Source organism: Colius striatus, chromosome 11 (assembly GCF_028858725.1).
Source record: "Colius striatus isolate bColStr4 chromosome 11, bColStr4.1.hap1, whole genome shotgun sequence".
NCBI classification, from domain to species: Eukaryota; Metazoa; Chordata; class Aves; order Coliiformes; family Coliidae; genus Colius; species Colius striatus.
Window position 1 is genome coordinate 16,325,162 of NC_084769.1, and position 24,335 is coordinate 16,349,496.

The 24,335-nt window shown below is 38.1% G+C and overlaps 1 protein-coding gene across 1 annotated transcript; it reads right to left on the bottom strand.

Moving 5' to 3' along the window:
• Positions 1–471: 471 nt before the first annotated feature.
• On the bottom strand, positions 472–19,765 carry LOC104560750 (cytochrome P450 27C1). The gene is made up of 9 exons (XM_062005164.1): positions 19,430–19,765; positions 14,665–14,855; positions 12,875–13,074; positions 10,155–10,364; positions 8,483–8,646; positions 5,088–5,254; positions 4,228–4,306; positions 3,102–3,305; positions 472–594 (listed from the first exon to the last, which is right to left on the bottom strand). Exons 1-9 carry the CDS (start codon positions 19,763–19,765, stop codon positions 472–474), a joined length of 1,674 nt encoding a protein of 557 aa, XP_061861148.1.
• Positions 19,766–24,335: the final 4,570 nt, after the last annotated feature.

Here is a 24,335-nt window from a genome sequence, read left to right on the forward strand (position 1 = left end):
AAAAAAACACTGTAAGACAAGAAACAGGAAAACACAAACTCATAAATGCAGCTTATTTTCACGTATTATCTAGTAATCCCCTTGTTCTCAAATAGACTCACTGAGTAGTTGACTTTTATGACAAAGCAGCGTAATGAAACCACTGAATAATACCAACATGTCTGAAGTTAATTTGGGTTTTTTTATAATGCATGTGTTGTTATTACTGGAAATCTTTCCAGCTAAAGGGAGATTCCCAGTACAAGAAGGAACTTTTGTGGTATATATTTTCATATATTTAATTATCTATTATAGGAGAGGTAATTTCTCTTATGTACCAGTAGAATAAAGGCATAATACTTGGTTGTTTTGCCAAATACCCACAAACCAGAGAAGCATGATTAAACATCCATAAGATGCAAGTCTGTTCCCATGAAAACCACATAAGTATTTAAAAAAATACTTCAGTCAGAAGTATTTTTCTGTCTTCTGTCAGAAGATCTTCCTGTCAGAAAATCTCACATTGATGGAGTTCCCAGGAGTCAAAAGTCCATGGGTTTTGGCATGAACTGGTTCAGTTTTGGGAGAAACTTTGATCTCAAAACTCTGAAGTAACTGTGAAGAAAAACAGGGCAAGTATTAGAAAAGCTGCAAAATTACAGATGAAGATTAGACTCTGGAAAAAAGAACGCAACAGCCTGTCAAACACAACAATTTCTGTTGCAAATTTTATGGAGTCTAAGTGATATGATGCCCACACAGGAAAGTAAAAATAGTTGTTACAAGGTGAAGATTGTAGTTAAAAATCTTTCTCCTCTGACTGAGTGAAGACTGAGCCAGTACTTTCTGAAGAAATTTCCATGCAGTTAGATTAAACAGTATGATTTAACAAAGAAACTAAGGTATCTTTCAAAACTTTCTACGTGTTTTTTATTTCACTTCCTTTAATAAAAATCAATATGTGCAATTATAAAACAAAGCAATAAAAGTGGCTCAATCTCATCACACACATTCCTCTTCCTGGGCAGAAGGAAAGGAAACAAAACAAACATGAGACAGTAGCTGTCCAGTGCTAAACTGAAGAGATTTCTCTGACTTATTTTGAAGCTGAACATAGAATAACTCAGCCATGTATTTTAAACTTTCTAGAAGGAAATACTGCAACATTCTCAACTTTTCCCAGTATTAAATCTCAAATGCTTTTTCCTATAAACCAAGAAAATCTCTCTTATACTTCTCCTAATAAGCATGATGAACAATGCATTGTTTTCCTACATTTAACTACCATTTCAGTGTTAGATGTTTGATCAAATTTTCACCTCAACTCTTTTTCAAACCTCTCCTTGGTGCTCTCCCTGTCACTCGAATTTCCTCCAGTTTGACTATACTGTCACATGGAGTCAGTTGTGTATCCTTGTCTAGCTGAGGATTTGCCAGTGTTTGGTAAGACTGAATGATTTAGCTCTTCTTCCTAATATACAACACACTTGTTAATTCACCCAAGAATTACACTACCTTGTCAGAATTAGCATCATTATTACTGTTGACTGACTTTTTTACTATACCCCTTCGGTCTGTTTCTAGAGTGGTAACTACTCAGCCAGTTGCTCAGCAATTTCTATGTATGCATTTGATTTCTTCTCAAGAGCAGTTAACTTGCAACTGTCTTTGGTGGACAATTTTGTGTTGACTGTGGAACATTTCTCCATATTTTCACAGTGCTATGCTCACATTCTCTGATTTTAACTTAATTCATACCAGCTTGCTATCTTATGCAAACCCTAAAGGTATTCTGTAATCCAGCATTTACACTGTTAATGAAAATACCAACCTAAATCAAATGCAGGACAGACTCTTATAGAATTTTAATGAAATGTTTTCCCAGTTCAACAGCAAACATTTGACAGCTATTGCCTCCAGCTATTTCTTTTTTCCAACAAGTTGTGCATGCATTTTATAGGTACCTCCATCTGGAACAAGCTTTATTCATTTAATTGTGGGAACAATGTATAGGACACGAAAATACTTCTTGAAGTCAGAATATATGATTTATTTTATATCCATCACATGAGCTAAGTGATTGAGTCAAAGAAAGAAATCAAGCTGTTCTGATACGATTTCTCATTGGTCAGCTATATGCTTCATATGTTTTTATTTCCAAATCACTTAAATACCATCTTGATTCTTGTAAATAGGTTGTGTGCTATTTTGTTCTAGTTTGTTTCCAGAAAACAAAAGCAGGCTCTCTATTACTTCCCTTATCCTCCTTTTTAAAAAGTTGCAAATGTGTGTGTTTGTTTTATCCAGCCTTTTAAGAGTCATCTCACTCTTTGAGACAGATGCTAATTGTTCAGAGATTGCTCTAGGAGTTTACTTAAGGAAATTCTAAGGCAAATGTAATCAAGCTTTGCTCTGAATACATATAATGGGTCTAAACATTTTTATAGTTAAGTAACTATAAATAGTTTCCAAACCTTTGAGTTTCCATTGCACAATCTGATCTCAGTATTTGAGTTAAAGAGTGTCTGGTAAATGACAACAACGGTAGCAGCTGTTGGAAAAGCTTTCTTTACAAAATAAAGCAATAGAAAACAATATAATGTCAATATGTACTAACTACTTGTGTAACTATAAACTACGTATAAGTGATAATAAAGATAGAAGAAAGAGCAAAGCAGGATGGAAAACCACAGAACACAGAAAAATCCTACTATTTGTTGTAACACTATGGACAGTATAAAACCTATTTTAACTCTTTGCAAGTACTGAACTCCGAAGTACCATAACTGAGCAAGTAACTAATCTAACATACATTAAGAAAGACTTCTAATTGGCTTACAAAAGCCTTCTGTACTAAATCCATATATTTCCTTAACAATCTTACCTTTAATTTTACTTCATTTGTACTATAAAGATCTTTTTCTTCTGCATTGTAGTTTAACTGGTATGGTACTATTCAAGCATGATTATTTTAAATTTTTTAAGCCATTACAGGATGAGTATGCTGGACAACATTCCAAAACAGAGGGTTTGAGCACTGAAAAGTATCCAGAAATGGTATACATAGGAAAGAATCATATCAATATATTTTTCTTCTTGTAATGTTGTCACATATTTCTAACCTGAATCAGTGCAAGATGAATTTCCAGCTCAGCAATTCTTTTTCCTATACAACTTCGAATGCCATAACCAAAGGGGATGGAACCAAAATTGTCTACTCTGTCCAAATTATCTTTCCTCAGCCAGCGTTCAGGTCGGAACTCATTTGCCATGGAGAAATTTTCTTCACTGTATGAAGTAGTATAATGACAGAGTGCCAGCTGAGTCTGAGGAAACAAATCACATTTATATTTATCTAACTCCATAAAAAAGCATTTGTAATTACTGTAGTTTCTGCAATATGAAGCGATAAAGATTAGTTTTCTTTGAATAACTCTAGAAGAAAAAAGGATACCTAGAATGTCAGATCCTTTCCTCAACTGGTCAAATGAAACAATCTTCAATTTGTTTTAAATGTTGCTGGATATATTAGAGAAGATGCAGTGGGGAAGGAGATAAAAACAAAAGTCACAAGTATTTGGACCTGTCTCAAAAAGATAGTGTGAGAGGCAGGGAGAAGAGAGATAGAAGACAACGGGAGAGGAGAAAATGAGGATGGGAAGGGAAAAACAAACCAGCAATTATCAATGTGATGATATTTCCAAATAAATGCAGGGCAGGGTTGGGCGGGAGGGTCACAGAGAAAGTGTGTGGAATAATATTTAAATAAGTGTATTAAGAATTAAGCATTCTGACTGTTTTAAAGCTACATTGCTCTAACACAGAAGAGCTGTAATTTAAGAGAGAGCTATACAGATCTACCATGATGTCTGGGTAATCTGGGCATAGTATAAAGAAAAGGTTCATAATTTTTAAAGGAAATTAAAATTCTTTCTATAAAGGAAATTAACAGGTAAAGAATTAGGAAATTGCAAGAATGATGAAATTCATGCTTTTAAAAATTGAACTGTAACACCATGCAAAGGCTCTATCCTCAAGAATATTAAGAACAAGTCATGATTGTGAATTTGATTGGCAGATGAGGAACTAAATCTAAAAACCAAAACAGCAACAAGTCAATTACAAAATCCGGTTTTGTCATATAAATGGGTATTATTGAAATACTTTCTTCTTAATGCTCTAACTCAGTGAAAACTCTCAAAGCAAAAGTTAAACTGTGTTCTCTGCAAGAACTGCAATAGAACCTACCCCTTTAGGTATCAAGTATCCTCCAACGATCAAGTCTTTTTGTGTCACTCTTCCATTTCCTGGCAATACTGGATATAACCTAGAGACAAATATTTGTGAGAAGTTCAGTGGAGATAACTGATACAACTTAAAAAATTTCGATTCCAGTTTGTATTCACAAGTACACAATATGAATGCAATATGCATTCTGAGCAAAAAGGAGTTTCAAAAGCACAGAACACCCGGGAGAACCGCAAACCGTGAATCATCTGTCAGAATATCATTAATACCTATAAAAGTTTCTTACTAGTAACTGGAGATTGAGCTATATGGTCTACATGTTCATTTGTTTTATACATGTACAAACATGCATTCATTTGGTCAAGCTGCAGATGTATTGGTACTACTGGAATCTGGAAAAGCTTTGTTGATGCCTTCTCTAAAATCCTCTTACTTCTCTCACCTCACTATGAATGTTTGGTATAAACACATAAAAAAAGCATGTCACGTGCCTTCAATTCAAAAATGATTGTAGTGGCACTGCAAAGTACCAGCGTGAGACAGAAGGTTGTTACAGTCCATCATATAGACTAAAACTGTATGGGTAAAAGCCAAGCTTTCAATTACCTACCTTAACAGACAAGTCCTATCTATATATGTGATACTACTTCAACCACACTTAAAAATATTAAATGTTTTATATTGTATCATATTTCATTGCTTAGGCATCCTTGGACATAATACTACTACAATACATAAAAGCAGAAGCAGCAAGCAGCAGTGACAACAACTAAATATAAATGTTAGCATGGACTCAAAATCCATTACAACTACACAGAATTAATTATTTTAATCAATAATTGCATTTATCTGCTACTTGCCTCAAAGTTTCTTTAAGCACAGCTCTAATCAAAGGCAATTTCGGGACATCGTGAGCACCAGGAATTTGGTCTTTCCCCAGCTTATTGACAATTTCCTCATAAACACGTTGCTGAACCTCAGGGTGCCTTGCCAACAAGTATGTTGCCCAGGACAAAGTAAAAGAAGTCTAAGGAAGAAACCACAACCATCATCAAAGTCTGACAAGATTAGATCAAAACCAGTTTCAAGCCAAGAAGAACAATTGGTTTTCACCTATGTGTTTTATATGATTAAAGTTAAAAAACAGAATGGCAACAGTTCACGTCAGGATTTAATGGGATATTGTCAGACTTCTCCATCCCTTTTCCATCTGAAAATCTCCCAGCTACATAAAAAAACATGCTGATATTTTCCCAGTGAATTATAAAAAGCAATTAAAAACCCAAAAGCAAATAAAACTACATAAACAATGTTGAAACATAATTCATTCCTGTTTAGAATGTTTAAGTTAACAATTAAGTTTTCAATATGTGTTTGACCTTTCTTCCCAACAAAAATATTTCACAGGAAACAAGAGAATACTACTCATTATCAACCTCACCAACCCCTTTTAAGCATATGGTAGTCTCCTCATAGCATCAACACAACAGAACTGATATTATCACTGCTGAAATTCTACTTTATCCTTTGGTAAAGAAACACAGCATAATTGGCACTTTCTACTTTGTAAAAATTCCCACTTGACTGCAATTCAAGATCCTATTGAAAGCTCTCTTAAGGAAGCTTGAAGAGGCACTTACATATTTCAGGTGGGTATCATATTTCATCAAAGACCCCAGAAAAAAGGTACTGTATGAAAAATCATTAAGAAATGTTTTGTACAATGCAACAAAAGGAACACAAGGCAGGAGACAGTTCAACTTGGAGCCTAAGATGATTTAAAGGAATCCATCATCTAATCTTCTTTCACCTCAGTTGGAAAAATTGCATTTCAATGCACATTTGTGTTGAGCGCACGCTCTGAGAGAACAAACTCACTCCATCAGTACTAACATAGAACTAAGTAGATTATTTCAACTCTTTAAGGTTTTATAATCCGATATTTGTCATTCATTCAATTAACAACGAATCCCTTCACTTAAACTACCTGGATTTTAAGACCTATCCCATTCGGATGCTAGACAGACTCAGCCGATTTGGTTGTACTGTCAGCTCTACCCAAGACATTAATGTCAAGCAAATGGCCTTACCTGGGCCCTTTTCTCTCACAATCATCACTGAAGACAGAAAGTTTACCATGAAAAACATATTTTAAGTGTTCCCGAGTAAGAATGACAGAGAAAGTGGCAACACAATCGTTCTGTTCCTTACCTGTGTTGTTCTTAGTACCTCACGGTATTTAAGAGAGAAAAAATGTAAGCCCTACCCTAATTTTCTTGAATTATTTTAAAATATTTTACTTTCAACTTATATAATGAAGACAGACAACCTGTTTCACTTTCTATGCAGGAAACAGTTTTGTTTTCAGCTTCTCACTCATCATCACAACAAAGCTTAAGGTTATAAGCAATGTATGGGTAAAAAACACAGCTTCTGGAAGCGTCTTTTCTTGGGCATACATTTAAGTTCGATTTAGATTGCAAATCCATCATTATGGTGGCCTTTTATGTTTTGTCCTCAAACTGGGGTATAAGACTAAAAGTATAATTCTCAGAACCTTTCTTTTTTGATTCCTGTAATATTGAGTGGCTGTCCCTTGCTAAAATGCAACTCTGTTCTATCTCTCTCAGAGTTCAGAGGAGCTGGCAACTGTGCCAGCTGTATACAGAACTACTCTGATATAAACAGCTTTTTCCCAGCTTCCCAGCTCCTTCATAACCTCTTAAAAATTTAGCACTGTTCCAGGGACAGCCAAAATGCTTTGTAGCCAAAAACTGCCTTAGAATTTTGTTGAAAGCTTTTATAGTCCTCTAAACCTCTTTTGGTTTCTATAACAAAATGAAATCTGAAGTGAAAGCTGTAAGAGGGAAAAAATTTCCCTCAATTTCTGTCTTTTATTTGGAAATGAAGAAATCAGAAGTACCATCCTCTTGAAAAAAGACTGTGGCTGAGAAAGCTGAGTCAGAAAGAGAAACCCTTGTTGGCATGAACTTGAACATTGCCATTTTAGTTTAATGAAAACTCTGTCACACACTAAAAATGGAAAATTAATGTTCTGAATGGTCAGAAAATGAATGGTGTGAATAACTGTGCTGTAGTTAAGAATCAAACATCAAAAAGCTCTCCAAATGCATATGCCCTTGGGATGTTTAACCCAATGGCAAAATCTTCATTCCATAAATAATCTTTACATATGCTCCTTATTTTAGAATTGAAAACTATTATTGTTGGGGTTTTTTTTTTTTTTGTCTTTAGAAACCATGCAAACTTCCTTAAATTAAAAAAAAAAAAAAATTCAATTATCCAGAGAAGGGGTTTTTTTATAGTTTTTTTTTACTTATTTCAGTCTTCTCCACCGCAAGGCAATCGCAAAGCACAGCCCTACTTAGCACTTCCTTCATCAAATTCATACAGTTTTCTTCTCAAAAAATCCATGCAGTTACAATCATTTACAATAATGGTGTGTGTGGGTATTCTAAATAACTCCACATATGTTGTATATACAATACAAAATGTCATTTATATATTTTCTTATTCTTCTGATTGTCATGCTGCGGTCGATACTGAGCTACACTGATTTCATATACTAACAATGAGGGGAGGGGAAGATATATGCATGACCTTAATGTTTCTTCAAATGCTCCAAATAACAATTCAGAAGAATTAGGAAAGATGGTCACTTAAAAACACTTCACTAGGTGTTAAATTGTTGTACGTGCTAGCCTCAATACTATTGAGCCCCACTGCTACAGCTCTTGGCCTCAGACTGACTGTATGTTGCCAGCACAAGTGTGGGTAGAGTGAATTTATGCCTTACCCAGATTAGTGTTGGCATAACAGATTTCTCCTTCAGCAGAAACCAAGTATCTGATTCAGAATGCATGTCCCTGTTGATTTAACTAGTCATATGTGAAAAACCTTTATTAAATTCTACGTATCAATTTATTGATCAAATTTTTTAACACCAACTTTCACAGCAGCCTTTTCTATTATGATCTACCTAAAGAAGTAAAAATAACAACCTGCTATTCAAAATGATGGGTTCCTCTAAACCACAGCTAGAACAGAACACTGACTTCATTCCAGTAGAGAGATTACACAGGGCTGTAAGTATTTTCTATTGCTTTAAAAATGTCATGACTTAAATGTGCCAGAAACTACGTCCTTATAAACACCACAATCCCCCTGAACGTAACTGCAATTGGTACTAGTTTACAGAAATAACTGTACACAAGAAAAATGATAACAAGCTTACTGTGTCCACTCCTGCCAGAAGCATTTCAGTCATATTGGCATAGATCTCTTCCAAAGTAAGTTCCTTACTGACTAGGAGGTATGTAAGTAGCCCACCATTCACTTCTTCTCCTTGGTCCATCTGAGACTGAATAGCCTTCAATTTGTTGTCAACGTGGATTTGACCTTTTGGATTCAAAAAACATTGTTGAGCTTCCATTATTATTTTTTCTGATGGTTCCATTCAGAAATGACTTTTCTCCCTTACACTGCACTACATAGTAAAAAGCCCCAAACCTGAGTCTATTTTCTTAGGGAAAAGATAATTATGTGTTGGTGGATGTCCTCAGGTACTCAAGGTATGGAAAGACTGAGCTGGCTGAGCTTTGAGAGCTCATGGCATAAGAATGCTGAGTATAAAGAAAGGCCACAAGAAACTATGGTTTCTCACAGGCAGCAGAGGAAGCTCAAGGTCAAGTTTTTACGCCCACCTGGCATGTTTTCTGATGACTCCGCAAGAAATTGTGAACTCTGCAGAGCATGCTGCAACTCAGCAAACAAATGCTGCTACTAGATGTTAGCAGCAACCAGGAGGTGGAAGTCACAGAGGAGGAGCATCAAGTGATAACAATAACTGAAAAATTTCAGTGACATTTTGAGCAGTTCCACCCCTAGTCCCATTTATACTTTAGTGACAACAAACAGCATCTTTAGCAAAACAAGGGCTTTAAAAAGGAGAAAACTCCTCAGCAAATTAATGCCTCACAGAATGACCTTACAAAAAATGAACTGGAATCAATATGAAACCTACATGTCCTTCATGAAACCTACATTCTATCATGGGAAATACTTTAAAATTAGTAGTGTAAAAAAGTATGTGTTTCAGAGAAAACATACTTGTATCAACATTATATGGATTCCCTAATGCCTGCTACAGGTACAGATCAATATAGATGAAAAATCAAGCATATTAGGTGTATTAAAAGTTAAGAACTTAAGGGATCTACCTTCAAGAAGACATGCACAGACCTACCTAGACAAGCAGTGCTAATAAATTAAATTTTAAAATGCATGCATCTCTCCCATTAGAGAGGAAAAGAATATTAAATATATATATATATATATTGCAAAGACAAGTCCTCCCTCTTACTGACATGAAAACCGATTCATAAAGGAGCCTAGAATGGTTTATTTACCAAAAAAAAAAAGTAGTACAGCAGTGTACTTCTAAGTCAATTTATCTGCTTGTATGTGTATGTAAAAACTTCACAAAGAGTTTAATTAATTGCTAGAGTCTATTTTTTTTAACTTTCTAGTCAGTTTTAGTGGTATTTGTCAGAGTGCCTGACTGAAAACTTGCTGAATTCAACAAAAGCACCCTCATTAAAATTTAAGTGGCTTAAGACAGCCTTGGCAAAGAACTTGGACCTGAAATGAGGACTGGGTGCTGAAACAGATGCAGACTAACAAAGAAACAACGGTATAAAACAGAGGAATATTTAAAGTGTACTGGTAAAATTCTTCTTCAATAAGACTATTTTTTAAAACAGTTCCCTTGGCCAGTCTGTGTGTTATACAAAACTTACTTCTGCCACAATGTCTTTTCATTTCAGAAGGGAGAAGTTGCAAATCCTATCCAAGCACACACAGAATCTGCAGAAATACAGGTGAACTTTTCTACTACTGAATCTTACTAAATTTGAAGAGTCCATCCCAGGATCTGCAGAACTCTCTCCAGGGTTTTGGAATAAGTGGACGAAGCCATTTGGGAATAGCACCTGCATACATAGTGGTCTTAAACATACTAAACATCAACTCCAGAGCCTCAATATATTCAACAGTCTGTTGTGGGATGTTGTTTTCCAGGCAGCCCAACCGGCATTCATACAGAATAGTTGCCACACCTGCACATAGGAAATAAAAGAATTTGCAGTACACATGGATATACACATATTAATAATGTAAGGAATTAAAATGCTAACATAATGGAACTACCTTCCAAAAGTGTTCAGTTATTGCTACTGCAGTTGAGAGAAAATAGACATTTAAAACACAGTAAAAAAACCCAGCTAAACGTTGTTGTGAGACAGGAGGAGAAGACAGACAGGAACTGCAACAGCAGCAGAGCAGCTCTCCAGCACGTTTTGCTGTATTTTGTGTTGCATCAGAAATCCTCGGTCTGTTATGTATGTCCCTCTGGTCACACAGGGACATACAAGTCCAAAGACACTTCTGGTAACTGGTGTTAACACTGGAGTTTCTAGCAGTGGCTATGCCTTTCTTCATCATAAGCTGGTAGCAAATGAATAATGACTATATATAAATGGATAAAGAGTTGGAACTCTAACCAGGGATTTTACTGCACACAATATACTCCATGTGACCCTGAAAAAGAGTAAGTGTATGACACTGTTGCAAGTGACAATATTGACTGGTCTCTTGTTCTTGGCTTGCTATAATTTACTCAGATGGTTTGTTTCAGTACTGCAGTGATCCCTACCAGAAATATAATTCCCTTATATCTCAAAGAACACGACATTATATATGTTTCTATTAAATTCTTATTATTCTTCTCGGGACCATTTCTTCCATTTATCAAGTTAATTCTTACCCATGTGTTAGCACTCCTGCAATATCTCAGCTTGGTTTTTATACACATACCCAAATTAGTAAATACCTAAGACAGAACTCAGCAGAAACTGTTCTCCTGGAATTAGCCAAAATATTCTTCCAGTTTGGCAGAAAAGCATTTTTTAATTACTTCCTGAACATAGGTTTTTAGAAATTTTTCCTCCCAATTTGCAAAATCTAGACCATATTACACAGTTTATTTATGAAAATCTCGCATTGCATGGTCTAAAAAGTACTCCTGTTACCAAAATAATCTTATTTAATGATTTACCTACAATCCAGTGGGGCAGTTAGGCAATTTAAAAAGGCATTTAGATAATTTGATTTGATGCAAGTGGCTTTGAGAATTGTTTAAAATAAATCTTGTGCTTTTAAAATCATTCCTGAATCGTTTGTCTACATCTTTCCAGGAAATATTAGAACAATTGTTAACTAGATAATTAGAGTAACGGGTCTATTAACATTCCAGTCTCTTTTTTATCTGCTTTTTGTACTAAAACCAGATATAACAGATAACAATGTTTAACCTTGATCTTGCCATCAAACACTCAAAAAATTCTCAAGTACATATTTTTGTCAGAATATTTTCTTTTTTCTTGTTCTTTGCTTTATATTTCTTCTTTATTGACAAAACAATTTTAATATCTGCCTATTTTCAACTTTTTCTTCTTTCCCTGATTTTCCTCCCTGGGAAGATATTTTCCAGTGCCTTTTATTTCTCTTGTGTCTGTTTTGGCAACTGCTAGTTCTTAAGCATTCTTTTGCTCATTACATGGTCCTTTCAAAAGTCTTACACGTTGGTTCCTTGAACAGTTGACAGTGTAAATTAATTAAAACTGCAATTCATAAAGGAAACAAGTGTGTGCCAGGCACAAGTTATAAATGAAAAGCTAAAAGAATGTGAGGAATCTAAACTAACTCACCAGTTTAAGTGAACCTGTAAGCTCAGAGTTTAAAATTCCATAAAATGGGTAACTCTTGGTTTAATGTCATTTTTAGATACTATTAATGTAGAACAGACTCAGACTAGTTTACCAAACCAGGCAGCCAGCAATTTGATACAGCATCTTCAGAGGTGAGCAATTTGGAAGATCTTGCAAAACTCCAATGATTCAGCTGCCCATCAACAAAGCGTAGCAGTGTTTTTAAAAGGCACTACATAGAACAAGAGCAGGTTGTGTGCTGTCACTGAGAGGAATGCATGAAATATGAATCACCATCAGGTTTCTGTAAGAATAACACAGGAAATGCCATACTAGCTCAGGCTGCAGGTCCATTCAGTGTTTCCTTGCTAAAGGTAGCCAGTGGCAGATGATTTTAAGGTAAGCATAACAATCCCACATTTGGCATATGTAGGCAGGGGAAAGCTGTCGCTTTCCCATGTGAAGCTATGAACAGGATTTAGGTACATCACAGAGTGATTCCCCACCTAGAATTTGGTCAGTAGTATTTTTGAACTAACAGGTCTTAGAAGGTTGACATCCTTACTCTTGAGAAATTAATACAGAAATACGGAATTAATACCAAAACTGCTCAGGGTCTTGACTACACATTTTACCCACACAAATTGTCTCTTAATACATGATATCATCTCTTTGGACTCTACAAAGGAATTCTACTGATACCTACTGCACTAAGAAGGAAGACACACAAATACAGAATATCAAACTTCCCATTTCAGATTAATCACCCTGGGGCACTAGCCATTAGACAAAAACTCCTAAAAACAGGCACACTGCTTTACATCCATATTCTTTACAGGTGTTATACAGCCTGGGCTTACCTTCCATTGAATACTTGAAGAAAAGGTTGTTAACATTGGTCACCGTTTCCCCATCATTCTCTTGACTTCTGAGGGTGTAGATCCTTTTAATTAAGTCTGTGATAACTTCATTGACTCCTTCAGAGTAAATAGCCACATCTTTGGGTTTCAGAATTTTTTGCCTCAGGACGCTTCTCATTTTTAGCCATTGTTCTCCCTCCCTAAAAGAAATCATTAATAATATCTATAGACAAGTTTCCTTAACAATCATCAGCCTGGTGAGATCTCCACAATGAAACTGTTTATGATTTTTCATGTCAGATGGAAGCAAGTGGTGAAATGAAAATTATGATAATGTGTATTTGGTATTATGCTCCTGCATTTTTATTCTGCATTTCTTTCATATCCTCATTAAATTTCAGTGTTGCAACATGCATAAGTCAATCTCTGGTTTGACTGACAGAACTTGTTCACTCACTGTTCTGTCAAGTGCCTCTATATTAGTATTTTAGTAGTAGCTAACAGAAGATACTAGCAAAACTCTCTCATTAAAACTACTTTAAATAATTGGTCTTAAAAATTGCTTTTACTTAGAATTGCTGCCTAATTACCAAAGGTATTACATGCAGACCTGACAAATCAATAATCTGAACAAGTACCATAATTCCACTAGCAATAAATCACTTGCAGTTACCCTAATTCTAAACCTACAAAGTAACAGGATAGCAGACCTAGCTATAGAGCAACAGCTTACAGATAGATTCTGTTTTAACTGAGCTATGTTTGTAAATCTTTGTGCTGAAGACTAAAAACCTGAATTGTAGCATCTGCATGAGCAGAGTATTTGAGAACAGGGGTTCCAGGGATACCTTTCAATTCCTTCTGAAGACAATTGTCTTTTATGGATTTGTTGAAAATGTATTGCCCATCATATTTCTCACCTACAGCAATGCTGCCGTAAGCAAGGTACAGAAACTTAATTGGCCAGCAAAGAATTTAATGTCTTTAACAGACATTTTCTGGCTATCTCTTAAGATCTCATTCCACAAAATATCAAGAAACTGATAGTTTGACTCTGAACTGCAGTTTGTTTTGAGTCTGCAGTGCAACACACAACGCCTTTTGCCATCACAACAGAAATAGTCTGTCCACGACTCAGGAAATGAGTTTCCCTCTAAATAAACATCCTATGTCAGTTGGGACTGTGAGTGGTTCCCAGTGGTAATTAACCACACCCACGTGCAGTGCCAGTTTATGCAAGCTTTTAAGAAGGATAACTCTTCTAGAATCAGCCACTCACAAAAATATCTGCATCGGGGATGCACTACGCTGTGAATTTGTCACACACTGACTTCTTTGCGTTAGTCTACTGAGGGGGCATTTTGGTGAACAGCAAAGCTCAAACCAACCTGAGCCAACAAAGTCCACACAGTATGCTGCCAACTGGACGCCACAGTCCAGATCTGAAGCAATAAAACCACATTTGCACAGTGCTTCGCCGAAGTCACTAAGCCTTACTCTGCAACACTGTGCTTCCAGGTGCGCCAGTCAGCTCAGACAACTCTAGCTGATACACATTCCCCAAGAATGCTTTTACACAAGTTAGCTTACTGCACATTCAAACTCTGCATCATTACTATCCCTTAGAAAATCTGCAGAACAGATAATTCACCATGAATTCCCACCATCTTCCCCTCCCAGACACGTGAATATCCACATACAGAAAAATCTGAACTCCCAGATGACTAATACAATCCTGCAGAAAATCACTGAACTTTTACGAAAGCAAATGAAGGAGCAACAACACTTACGCAGAAATAAGTCCCGTGGCTCTCCCTCGTAAGTCTCTGTACTCCTGCCAGGATTCCATGTTAGCTCTTTGTGGTGCTCTACCTTCTGCTCTGAGGACTTGAGCAACCATATCTCGATCTGCAATGGATACAACAAACTGGGGACCAAAGTGAGACTTGAAGATCTTTCCGTATTCCTGAGTGTGTTTTTGCTACAATATCATCAACCAAGAGAAAGAGAAGTAAAGTATTACTAAGGAAGAATATCACAAAAGGAAACTGACAATTTATCATACAGTGAATCAATGTATCACATCCAGAACTCAGTTCCCAGCCTTCCAGTCAAGGAATGCTTTGAAATGTCAGGAGAAAGCATCTAAGCACTACTGTGAAATATTCACAAGGAAAACAGAGAGGTCACACTGTTCAGGACCTCTGACTGAAAAGACACACAAAGTGTGAATGAAACCAAATACTGGGAAGATGAAAGGAAATGGAGCACTTAAAAACACATCCCTTCTGATCAAACAGGTTAGAAAGAATTTCTGAAAAGATGAAAAACATAGAGGTAAAAAAGGTGAAATCCACAGTGTAATACAAAGATTAAATAATTTACTTTTGATGTCTTTTGTAAATACTTTCTCTAACATTTTATTATTTACAAAAAACTACTGATAATTGTCTTACACCTGAGATGACCACAGTATAGCAGTCTAGTGAAAAAGTGCACTTTGGGACAGCCTCATCAGCAGTGAACTTTAGAAAGACATGCAGTAATTCTGCAAAAGGAAGGAAAAGCTGAAGTCTTCCTGCAGCAGTGTTTATTTAGTGGTTGATCCACAAGTTGTATGATTCAAGCTGGATTGGAAAACATTAAATTATGTACGGAAAAAAACCCCAAAAGTTTTCCAGTAAGATTACATTGTCACTATACTATGAAATTTTACTGATTATTTCAAAATTTCATTCTGACATGGTCATGGAACACCCAACTCCCACAAATTCACTTGAAGTAGAGGTATGTCATCATTTCAGGGAAAAAAAAAAAAATCCCAAAAATACTAAAACCAAAACTGCAAAGGAGTTGGTAAATATTGGGACTTTAAACTTAAAAATTTAAGACTTTAAATTTAAAAGCTTTTATTTCAGGTTTAAATAGCAACACAAGTTAAACTGACCTGCATCTAATTCAGACGTGCTTGCAGAGTTACGTTCATAATAAATCAAAGATGTTTGATACAACTGCACTAGTGAAAGTCTAGCATGGACCCATGAGTAACTCATAAGAAATATTTTTTTTCATCAGTCTTGGCTACAGAGATGAATTGTTTAATTGCCAACAATAAGTTTACAACACATGAATCATTCTTCAGCATATGGTACCAAGTGCTTATAAAAAAAAAAGTAACTCTTTTTGCCTGGCTTCCAAGTAAAACAAGAGTTATGCAACTGCGGTCTCTGCCAGTCTCCTCTTAACTACTTTTGGAACACAATGACCGATTTTGGTCAAGTTTAACAGAGACTTAAAGGTCTCCTATATTCTTACCATTTTCAAAACTCAGCATCTGGATTCAAAGAAGACACACACATTAGTCAAGCTGATGAGAGAACTCAATTGTTGTCATTTCTGCTTGGTCTACTGCTAACCAAACACCACATGCAGACCAGGTAGGAAGATGCACTCCCAAAACCCAAAGTATCTCTTCTTGCCTTGGAGGTATTTTAGGGATATTGAAACTGAACTTGGAGACAACGGAGAGCATGAGTCTTTAAAAGAAAGCCTCGGTTGGGAGATAAGTGCTGCAAGGAAAAGGTAGTGGAGGGAGGGAGATACAGGTCACCAGTCACAGAAAAACAGGTACAAGAGATGTTGCTATTTATGGATCAGCTTGCTTTTATCACCAATGGTGAGGTTTACATGGCAGGATAAACTTCAACAGAAAATAAATCAAGTGTCAAACCATCTAATCAAATAAATTAAATAGTAGTTTTAAACCACAATCAGGCAATGACAAAGTATTTGGACATCTCCTGCCTTCAACAGAATGATGTTCAGAGCATCAATTTCATGTTTAAAGAAATGCTCTGAATTTCTTTTCCATATTTTCTGTCACAACATAGGATTTTTCCCTTGTTGAAAACCTTGAAAATATTACACTTTAATGTCTTCCATATCACTCTCACATCAGACATTCTTTCACACATCATAAATTTGATCTGCCAACATCCAAGTCTCCCCCTTTACCTTTCTTTTTGTTATACTTGCATAGAGATCTAACTCCATCAAATTAAAAATACTTTCCCTTTGTCATAATTGCTGTAGGCATTACTGCTTTGGCCAAGACTAACTGGAATCATGTTACTGAGAACAAAACTTCCTTTGTGACAAAGTGCTCAGCTTCCCCACCCCTTCTGCATATAGCAAAGAAATATTTGTGTGCGCTGAAGGACATCGTTTTAGTAGCTGTGCTGGTTACCAAAGGGTTTCTGATTAATTCATTCCTGATGTTCACTGTATTGCTAAATTTAACAGACTGTTGTTGATCCAGTTAATGCCTATTTGCATCCAGCATGTACGCAAACAGGGCATCCATGACTTGTAAAGCGATTTTTGAGATTCAGCATAAAAACTAGAATCATCTTACAACCCCTTATTCTTCCTCATGCTTTCCTTTCTACGAATAACATTAAAGACAAAAGTATCTGTATCAGCTAGAGACAGGGAAAAGCCTATACTATTTAGATTGTCTCATATCCCTGTTAACACTTCGAACAATTTTTCACTGTTTTGACAGCAAAAGAACTTGAATTCGATGGTAGTATTTATGTGTGTGTGTGGGGTACAAGAACCTCTCAAATTCTATACACCATTGTGGAGAAAGAGAAAAAATGAAATATAATGCAACAAAAAGCTTTAGCTATCACGAAGGTTCATCTGCTTGTGTCTTGGTTAGCAAGCAACCCAGTTGAATAATTCATCCTTAGCAGTCGAGTTTGACTGACATTAAACACAGCATACACTGAGGAGTCTAACATCTCCTTTTAGAAACGGTAAATACAACAAAGCTAGACAAAGCCAAGCAACTTAAGTGTTTAGGGTTTCTTTCCCCCCCTGTTCTTGCCTCTTCCTGATGTTTTTAGGTACTTTGTAAATCCTAACTTTTGAATTTTGATCCTCATTTAAAGTTCAGTCCAGTTCTGTTTGGTTTCCCTTTTTTGGTTTTACTTCCTATTTATTTATTTATTTATTTCAGGGATTTTTCAGGCAGTGAACCTCTTGGGGTTGTCTGTGAATCTCTTCCTAAAAGCACAATAATGAATGCCACATTTCAGGTAATCCCAAAGAAATCTGTACATGAAGCATCATGAATACACAATCACAAAAGAGTGAAAACCACCGCCGTACTCCCTCAGACACAAGTGCTCACTTTAGAATCACTTGGACTACACGGGGAAAGGGCCCCTGAAGATGCACTGTGACTTTTTAGGAATGAAACCCACATGTTTGGCCAAGCAACCAAAACAATTCCTCTTTGGGTAGAGACAGCCGTACAGCGAGACGGTTGCCCACATCAACACCACAGCAGAGGAAGGATATTCCTTCACCCGAGCCCTGCTGTCCCAAGCACAGATAACTGTGCTTCACCCACCTTCGCCGCGTGCGACAGAGGAACGGGACACCCCGCAGACTGCGGAGCACCACAGAAGCGGAGCTGCCTGAACCGGAGAAGGCAGTTCTCGACACCCCCCTCCCCCGGATTCGGATTTATTTCAGCACCTCCCACCCCGCCGCGTACTCCAGAGCTGCCAGACGCCAGGTGACAGGAGCCGCTCACCGCCCCCTCCCTCCTCTCGCTCCGCCGCCATCAGGCCCCGCTTCCCGCCGCCTGCCTCCCCTCCCCCTCAGCCGCGAGCCAGCGGGGCGGGCAGGGCCGGGCGGGCGCGAAGGAGACCCGCGCGGGCAGCGCCCGCCGCCCCCCCGCCCGGGGAAGGTTTCAAACCGCCCGCCTCCGGCTGAGGGGAGCGCGGTGGCAGCCGTGGGCCGGCCGGCGCTGACGGCAGCGGGGCCTGGCGCAACTACCGCCCCCTCAGGGGACCTATATAGACGAAGCGTGTTTATGTAAGAGGAGGCCAGGGTGGACGCGAGGATTGGCGAGACAAAATGGTCTCTGCCCAGAGGCGCGGGGCGGCGGGCTGAGCTCTGAAGGCAGGAGGGCGGCGGGAGTGGCTCCGCACCGCAGCCGGCCGTAGCTGAGGAGGCTTCGCGAGTGCCGGCGCGGCCTCACCTTGAGGCTGGGTGCGGCGGTGAGGGATGCGAGGAAAGCCCACGTTTTCCCAGCCCTGCCCGCCAAAATACACCCTCCCCAAGTTCGCGGAACAGCCCGCTTCAAAAAGATGGGATTTTTTATCAGCCTAAAGGCATCTACCTAAAAGTTCAAAACACGCACCAGGATGAAAAGGGGGAGAGCTCAAGGAGCCGGGGGTGCCGGCGAGGCGGCCGCCGCGCGTCCCGGGGCCGGGGCAGCCGCGGGAGCAGGCTGCCCGACCGCGGAGCGTAGGCTCGTCACCGAAACTAAACTGCTAAAACCTTCGAAAGGGCTGCGGGAGACGGAGATTGAATGAGGGGAACCTCTGACCCCCGGCTCCTCAAAACAGCGGGAAGGCGGCGGCCAGCTGCGGTGCCGGTAGCGCGGTGGGTGAGCAAGGCGCTTTGTGAGGGGCGAAAAGGAAAGGTTTTCAGTAATCCTGGCGTGAATAAAACACTGAATAGCCGAGTAAGCTGTACCTGGATTTCATGAATACGGCCGAAGCCGTCCTTCCAGAAGAACTCGTAGAGGTTGTAGAGGGTGTTGGGTCCAGGCATTTCTTGGAGGCTCTTCACCCTGCCCAGATGGTGTGGGGTGGGCTTCAGCAGGTCCCCTGCGCGCCCCGGATCTCCCACCATCTCCTCGCCTTTGTTCTCTGCCGCTGCTGACGAGTTATTCTGCACCTCCAGAGACTGGCTGCTGGAAAGTTTGGGTAGTTGGTGAAACCTGACAAAAATCGCTTGGTAAAAGTAAGTTCTCTCCGATTCAAGCGTTTGCTTGCATTTCATTGCCAAAACTCTCGTGAAGAAAGACATGTCTTAATTTCAGAAAGGTCCACTTTGCTCTTGTGGCTGCTTTTTATTTGGTTGCTCTTTCTTCACTGCCTGCTTTAACTTGTACAAGCAGCACTTCTCCAAACTCTTACTGCATGAGCATCAGTTTACACAGACCATTATTTAACGCTCCCTCCCCTAGGGCTGGAAAAGGGGGGTGGGTCTGGGATGAGACTTGAGTAGAAGGAACCTATTATTTTGTATAATTCAAATCAGATAAATTTACCCATTAAGCATGCAACCAAAGTTTACTTTTTCCCCCACTTTCCCCCATTGGTTTGGCAAAAAAGCTCAAGTAAGGATTATCCCGTCTTTCATTACAAAGGTGGGTTTAGGGCCACTTCTTCTGTGGCATTAGTTAATTTCTGTAAGTTAGAAAAGAATTTATTTTCTGCAAGCAGTTCTCTGAGTACCTATCTCCTGTAACATATGTGGAAAACATTTCTACATCTACACACAAATAGCAATGGTTTTACAACAGTAACCTTATAAACAGCAGTAATAAACAATTGTAATTGTCAATTACAATATCCAGAGATGTTGATTTGTACAGCAAAATGATTTCTCCTACTCCATAAGCAGCTTGTGTCAACTTCTGTAGAAAATAACCAGCATCCTGTAAACTCCACAGCATTCCACCACGTTTTTCCTCAATTCAGTGGCATTGATTTATAATGGCACACAGAGAACTTGAGGTCCAGCCTGTATATCAGTTTGTTTTCAGCAGTTTCAGAAGTGTTTGTGCTGTCTTCGTGTTTATTTCTGTATAATTCCAAAGATGTTAGTGATAATCTGTAAAATGTTGATTAGTTTCACAAATTACAGGGAAGACAGGCATCACCTTGGTTTCAACTGAATCAGAAGCTGGGGTGAAACTTGAGGACAGGGGAAATGCTCAAGGAAGAGCCATACTTCCAGAACTTAGTTATGAATAAACTGTTGGAAAAGTAAGTCTTGTAAGAGTGTGAAAATTATTTGCTTTTGTTTCCCTTCCATTTATTTTTCTATATGTATAGTTGAGGCCACAGTCCAACTAAGATTTGTGTACATTTGTGCTAACTCTTACTGCTGATTATCTCCACTGAAATAAATTTACCTCTGAAGCAGACATGTGCATCAGTCTCTGTAGCTGTAGCAGTAAATAATCACAGGAATAAAAGGCAGATGGTAAACAGTCTTAGAATCTATAAAGTACATACTGATTTAAGCAAATGTTTTGAAAATCGGCTTCTTCATACTTGAAATGGTCCCCAGAACAGCAACAGGAAACAAAATAGAAGTTTTTAAAAAATGTCATAAGCAGAAGGTTGAATTATTTCATCTGAGAAAGATGACTGCCAGGAGCATGACAACAGCCTACAGATCTATGCATCTTCTGTTACAAAAAGAGATGCCAACAAAAAGAAGAAAATAATGGGCTTAGTTTGCAACAACAATTTTCTTGGTTAGATTTTCAGGTAGTCTTGTTATCTCAGATCCTTTGGGGAAATCTCAGATAGCTAAGGAATCTCAGGAGGTTATGTAACTGCTATCACTGAACTTTATAACAACAGGTTTGAGAAACACCTGTCAGGCACATCTGGGTATATCATGGTCTAAGTCACCTCTGGAATTTCCCTCTTCCTCCTACATGGTTTAGCTATGTTATTGCTTTAATATTTATCTGAAGATAATTCAAGAGATGCAGTTACTCACAAAATAAATACTTACAGGGGCAAACATTAAAACCAGCTAGTGAGTGTGAAATTCAGAACAAGTTTATCACCATAAGTAAATGAAAGGCTAATTTCATACCTCTCTCTGGGACAGTGGAGGACAAAAACAAGGGATATCTCCCAGAGCAAGTAGATGCACTATGAGATGGCTGCAGGAAGGTTTAAAAGCAGAACATTTCTTTCTTTGACAGGAAAGACAGACACAAGTCCTAGAACATGCAAAGAACAACCCAAACTATTTAAATTATGCACAGTCTAGATCTGCCATATTCTACAAATGATAACCACACAAATTTAGAAGTGTTGAACAACAGATGTCTCTACATCAAAGTTAACAAATAAAATGGAGAGAACAGGAATTCCATTTACAATGAACACCAATATAATCCCTCAGCTATAAATAGTAAAGATATATTTTAAAAAATACATATTACTCTCAGTACTAATACTTTGAAAACTACTTTTTCCTCAAAATTTATGCAGCTTTAAAAGTGCATAAAGTGCTTCTCCAGCTTTAAAAGTGATTCACACTATAATTTCTAGGTTGACAGAGGGAATATATGCACCCTTCCTAAAAAGAGCTGCTCACAGTTATCAACATGGTAGTGTTTTAAAAATCAATTTAAAGTCATACACCATTAAGATACTGTAAAGCATCACCGTCTGCCTCTGTTAATATGAAAGGCTATTAGTTTTGCAGCTGGCAGTAGCTTTCTCAGTTTGTACATTGTTGTAGTTCATGCCACATTTGGACAGTCACACTTTTCCCACCATTACCTCTTTTCTATTAAAATCATTGCAGGACATTGCCCCGCTACTTGACAAAGGGTTTCAGAAGTTTTGCCTTGTAAATTCTTCACCAAACAGTACCTGTTTTCCCTCTGAGGAATTTCTGGAGGTGGCAGTATTCCCAGCATAGGAACTGTGTTGTATAACCCCACTTTCCCTCAGTCCTGCAGGCAGTTCACTTGTTATACTTTTCCTTGTTTGTTTGTGCTAAAATGGTCTGAAAACCAGATTCCATTTAAAATGAGGAGACAAATACCCAGAGAACATGCAATTTCAGTAAAACTGGGAGCTAAAGGCAGCACTAATTATGCTATTTACTTGAAGAGACACTAAGCCAGATCTTATGCACAACATGCAAGGCAGAATACAGGACAGAGCCGGTGCTGTGTTGGGATTTTATTATTGTAAGAGAGACACGCTTTGCCTGTAATTGCAGCCAAGGCAGTCTTGCTTCTTCCCATCCATAGTGTCTCTGGAGGATTATTCATTACAGAATTCCTACCTTGCCAAGCTGTTATTAAATGATTACCTTCCTCACTGATGCACCATCCCATGAAACAGCTACCTGTACACATTTATAGATATTCTCTACTAGCTCACCTGGTGTGGCATCTAAAACAGCTGCAGACATTCAGATCTCATTATTGGCAGTCCTCAGCAAATCTTTAATATTAGTCAAACATTCTGTAATTACCAGATATCAAGTTAATATGTGCAGCTTACACAATCACAGTCAAGCCAAGTTCAGGGGGGAAAAAAAAAAAGCCTAGCTATCCATTGTGCTAAGTCTCTTGATGAATTCGATGCTGTCTGGGCAGACTTTGTTCTTGTTTTTTAAGACAGCACTCACCAATGGAAAGCCTAAGATAGTTTCTCCCATTATTCACATTTATTAACATTAATATATTTTAAATTATCTACAATCATTTATTACTGAAAAATAAAACCCCACAAAAATTACAGGAGGACCTCAAAGGGCACCATTGTCTTTGAGTAATGCTTTAGACTTACCGTCTGTCTGCTTTTAAAGAAAAGGTGTAATATGTGTGCCATTTGAGAAGAGTCCTAACAAGGCAGTTCCTATGAGATCCCTCCGTTACTGCTTACCATCTTACATTTTTATCAAAGTGCCAGCAGTGTTTTACAGACAAAACCAAAGTCATCCTATCCTGAAGAATTCCCAGAGTAGGTTAGGGGCAAAGCTGAGTGTAACAGGAAAATAAACGAAGAAAGCACAACATAGCAACACAATAATGATGAAAATCGCCGAAGTTGTTGGATGTTACAGAAGGATTTTAAGGGGATTAAGGAAGCCATTCTGCAAATCTTTACAAAATCCAGTATACCCCTTGTACAAAAGGAGATATCGATGGATTGACATCCACAGAAACAATTTTTATGTAGTCCAGGTGGTAGCCCAGTAGCAGATCTGAGGACCAGTGAGCCTTAAAGGCTGACATACTGTAGTTGCTTAGAAGTAAATAACAAATGACAGAAGGGTCACAAAGTAAGTTATCAAGTAAGCCTGTTTTAACACTCCAAAATATCGATAAATAACAGGTATTTCTAGGTTAGAGGAGGTAAAATGCAGAGCCACTAATAGATGCAGGCTCAGGTACACTAATATACCATAATTATCAGTAATACTGAAGCAACCTGTCAGTGCAGATGCAAGTTTGCTTTGCTATGTACAATATAGAAAAAGAATACTCCAGACAATAGCCAAATTGTATGGTGGTTAATAGCCAAATACAGGAAGGGAACATTTATGAATGTAAATGAATACATGTGGGCTACCACAACACAGAACATGTAATTAAAGTATTTGCTTCTCTTTGCTGTGCCATAATTGCGTGGTTCTGTTTGAGATTCAACTAAGAATTTTTAATGGCTGTATGTGCCACTAATGTTGCTGCTTTACTGACACACTGAGCAGCCATGGAATCTGAATTGGAGATCAAACCTGCAAACTGCAGCACATTAAGTAATCAGCATTATGAGTAAACCCCCAAATTTATGCTACAAGACAGAGATGAAACTGAAGTAAC